Genomic DNA, 4,660 nt, shown 5'->3' with positions numbered 1-4,660 from the left:
TAGGGAACTGGCACATTCAAAGTACACCTCAGCCATCCTTTATATCACCTCTTTCACTTCTGAAGTACTGAAAGCTTGGTAGAAGGTCGTAGTTCTTAAAAAGAGAAATAACTCAAGCATTTATCCTTCTAATACATGCTAGAGAATTTTAAAATCATGATTAAAAACTTAAGCTGTTCAATGACTACAAATAAACAGTGTAGGCCTTTTTATACAGCACTAGATGGTCAAGCAGTCAACTCTAACAGAAAATATGGCAAATTGAGGAGGCCACAAAACATTACAAGAATAACACAATTTAAACCAGCATTAGTCACCCTCCCGAAGAATCCCTATCCAAGCTAATGTGAAACATATTTTTAAACTTTTACTTTAAAACAATATTCAGTAAAACAGCATTTGAAATCAAACACGTAGTATCAGCCTTACAATATACTCTGCCTCCAGCTATTCACAGGAAATGCAAAATATTCCAATTCTCATCAAGAACATGAAAACATGCAGCAGATTGTTACAAACCTCACGGTCAAAAACTGATGAATTGTAACAGTGGCTTGTAGTTATTTAATATTTGAAAGCAATAATGAGTTTATTTGCTCTATTTACCTGATTAGCTGCCATTGGGGAATTGTTTTTCACCCACTCTTCCACTATCTTTACAACTGCACGAAGAATTTTGGCATCAGTAGATTTTTCTATGAGAGATGTTAAAATCGCCTGTATAAAATTTTTTCTCATTTCCATGCTCATCACAGCCAGGCGAGTTTTCACAAGATCCAGGCTAAGCATTACCAGTTCACTTGTACCTGCTATGGATGCCAAAAAAAAAAAAAAAAAAAAAAAAAAAAAGAGAGAGATGCAAATTGTGTATATACACCTGTAAAATGCCTAGTAAAAAAAGTATATTTCAAGATAAGCTACCATAATTTTAAAAACAGCAAGAACACTATCTGTGACCTGGAAACATATCCCTAGAAATGTATTCAGAATTACTATTTTCCATTCTTAAACAGCTGAGATGGACTGCTTCCAAAAAACCCAAATCCTTTTAAAATCCCAAAGGCAAATCCATGTGGTTTCATTTCAGTAAATCTTCAGCAGCAGGATTACAGAAGCCTAGTACTAAATTACTGAAATTAAACTTGTCAAAAAAATACTACATGATGCAGCACATCCATTCTGTATCATTAATTTCCTGACTTGCTTATCTGTCAAGTTTAATAATTTTCCAATTGTTTCTCAGCGTTAATAAAATCTGCAAGGTTCTCATTTAGCTAATTAAAATACAGGCTGGGAATCCACGAGCAGCAATTCTTCCAAAGTATTTTCTTCAGTTAGTTATTTATTAATAAACTCCAGTACTCTTTTTACTAGAAGTGAATTTTCTTCTACAAGAACATCTGAGTTTTTTCTAATGACTCATAACCTAATTCTTCTGATGGACAGAATTGTACAGACTGAAAAAGATGCTATTTTAAGATATAAATAAAAACATCAGCTCCAAAAAGTTAATTTCACAATTGCTCCAATATTATCAATAGGAGTTAAAAAGAAGTGAGAGCACAGAACAATGAAAAGAATTCAGCCCTTCTCCCCTCAACAGTATGAACTCTTGAAGAATTTCAGGATTCCTATATCTGCTGTAGCTCAACAAATCGCACAAACCACTCTCTGAAACGTTTGGTTTAACATTGGAACTCATACATTAAGCAGGTAACAGGAACTCAGAGTGTGTTTTTATCCTTCAGTACTTTTCTCACTAACGCTGGAGTGTTTGTCAACACATAATAATGCACAAAAAACTCTACGAAATCATTTGAATCCCTTCAGGATAACGAGATTTTAATACTTTAAAACACTTCCAACCATTAACATCCTTAGACTATATAATACCTGTATTTGCTTCTGCTGTTCCTGCTGTAGCCTGTGGGTTTAAGTGTTCCCTGACCATCTTCTGAAGCGATCGCATGAAAACTGAAATCAGTCTGTCAATGTAGCTGGGATTGTTGCTGCATGCAGACTTCAGAATCATTAAGGTACCTATAGATAAAAACAATACTTGAGGAAGTAAAACTTTCATTGAGCATGACCTGAGTAAGATACAAGTTTTCAGTGTGGACGTTCTCATTCCACGAGAGGAATATAGGCAAATGTTCTAGCTGCCCTGCCTTGAAAAAAGCATGGGACTACCCAAGTTCCAAACATTACAAATCTGGACAGATTTGAAGAAAAAGTTCAGTCTTGACTTTAGTCTAAGACTAACAAGTTAGTTTTGAATTAATTAAAATACTTGTAAGTTCTATATGAAGTGTGTGACGGAGGGATAAAGGGCAGAAAGAAAGAAAGGGACTGACAGCAGAATCTTGTCTGAGGCCTTAAAGAAAAAAAATAGATAGTTAACCAGGCAAAATGAAACTACTTCTAATGTTGCACGTTTGTTATAGTAATAAAATGTAGCAAAACTTTTATGTGACTAGGCCCAGGTTCAGTAATTAAAAATTTAAAAAAATCTAAAATTACATTATCTTGGTTTTCTAATCTAGAAACTTCATATGAAGTTTCATAAATCAGTTATTGTAGATTGAAAAAGTTAACTACCAAAACTGCTAATTTTGGCACAGTGTACGAATGCACTATGCCTACAACAGCTATCCTAGTATAAACTTATCCATATTCATGCAAATAGATCAGTTTTAGCAGTATCTTAAAATACTTAACTCTTCCCGTCAAACTATACCCTGTAAAAAATCTACAATTATCCCTTTCCTTACTGCAAATTCACAATTCCATGAAAGCCTACACCAACATTTATAGAATTGCGCTTCGTTATTAAACGGCTGCTTCGAAAGTTCTGACTTCTTTTTGCGCTCAGATATGCTCAAAATCCAGCACACAAAGTTCAGCCTCTTCAACGCAGAATCACACAGACACGTTCCACCTGACTGGTCAATTGTAGTGCTGCTTTTAAGTGAGCTCTTGCACAAAGTGTAATAAACATCTTTCTTGGCTAGTTTGTCCTAAAGCACATCCTGACATCTGACAAATAGGCAATTCCCAAAGCAAAATTACAACTATCTACACGGATGACTGAGTAGAATAGTGATGGGCATTTGCTATTCAAATCGGCCAGTTTTCCAAAACTTTGCAGTTTCAGGTTGGTATTACCAGCATAATCAGTTCTGGGCCAAACTGTATTATTCCCATATATCTTGGTCATTGCATCACGTAGTTGAGTTCTCTACCAGTTAAAGAAGTACAAAGAACAAGAGAAGAACATTTCAGCTCTTCAGAATGGTACATGCTAAAAATTCCTATTTGCTCACTCAGGAAGAAAAATTGCATTTTCATAATTTCTTACTTACTGAGAATTCAATACCTATAAGTAAGGCTTTAAAAACAACTGAAAAAGAAAGCGTATGGGAATAACATGCATGCAGGTGTAGAGAGATTCCTTGAAATACTCTCTTGCATTTTAGAGCATAACCCATGGGATTTTGGTTTTTCCATGTAACAAGGTTCCAGTAACGTTACATTTTGGTTAATCTGAATGCTGCACCTTTTTCCTATACACTTTGAATACAGAAGGCCTCCATCTAGCACAGCTGGAGCTCCCCACATCCAACAGCTGCTCCCAGGTCAGCTGCCAGGAGAAGAGAGAACGCAACGAATCCCCAGTCCCTTTCTTCACAGACATCCCAAGCTCATCTCTCAAGCTAGCTCCAGATGCTTCCTCCAGCTGCAGGATACCAGATTTCAGCTTCCTTACAGCAACTAAAAGCTTGTGACAGAGATCGTGCGGGCACTCCACATACATCTGCTTGGGATGTGGGAAACTTACCGAAGAGCTGAGAAGGGTTAGCATTGGTGGCTTTTTCATAATTAGTAAGTCCTTCATAAATAACCTTTCCGACCGCAGCATAAAGGCACTCCAGCTCTTCATACTTTGAAGCCACACTTGAGGTACCTGCAGAGTTTGGAGAGTTCTGTTTACTTCGGTAACATTAGCCACAGAACAGGCAAGGAACAGCTACGCTGTGAGTGTACTATCGACAGAACTTCTAATAAACTTGGCTAATAAACCAAGGTACCACAAGCAGATCCCTCACCTATACAAACCTCCTTATTATACAGTCAGTATGTCTTCTATAGCAATGTACCACTACTTCCGAATAACTCATTTTGATAACAAGTCTTAGGTTACTGATTTTAAGACAAGATTATCTGAATTAGTTTATCTTAAGACATGGTGCATTACCTATTGTTTTTCTTTTTTATACTCCATCTCCCTCCCTCATCTTAGCAAAACAGCAGCGCTTAACAACTAAAAAAACTGCACTTCTGAAACTCAAAAATTATAATTGCAAAAATACATTAAATTTATATCATGCATTTCTTGAACCAAAGTTATGACAGCCACAGGTTATTAAGTTTTTATGTCAATGGATAACGATGTATTCCACATGATTACTTATTTTGGCTTTTCTTTTTTTAAGCAGAGGTTGAAAGTGCAAGCTAAAATGGACCATTAAACGCAGGAATCATAAAACAGAACATTAGCACATTTCAAAGAGTTTCTTCACCCCAACCTTAATGACTTAAGTTATGCAGTAACAACAGATAAAAGGAGGAAGAAAATTCCACATACTTGGTTCTGTAGGGA

At 36.1% G+C, this 4,660-nt stretch overlaps 1 protein-coding gene across 1 annotated transcript in view; it reads right to left on the bottom strand.

The window, feature by feature from the left end:
* TRRAP (transformation/transcription domain-associated protein) overlaps nt 1-4,660 on the bottom strand; it is an 82,307-nt gene that overhangs the window by 38,212 nt on the left and 39,435 nt on the right. Inside the window, 4 exon segments of the mRNA XM_009870422.1 lie at nt 607-806; nt 1,894-2,040; nt 3,839-3,964; nt 4,646-4,660. The exon segment at nt 4,646-4,660 is cut by the window's right edge and continues 28 nt beyond it. Coding sequence (XP_009868724.1) covers nt 607-806; nt 1,894-2,040; nt 3,839-3,964; nt 4,646-4,660 — 488 coding nt within the window.

The sequence above is a fragment of the Apaloderma vittatum genome, unplaced genomic scaffold, assembly GCF_000703405.1.
Source record: "Apaloderma vittatum isolate BGI_N311 unplaced genomic scaffold, ASM70340v1 scaffold13475, whole genome shotgun sequence".
In the NCBI taxonomy this organism is placed as follows: Eukaryota; Metazoa; Chordata; class Aves; order Trogoniformes; family Trogonidae; genus Apaloderma; species Apaloderma vittatum.
Note: the sequence above shows the minus strand (reverse complement) of the source record. Positions and strands in the feature narration are given on the sequence as shown.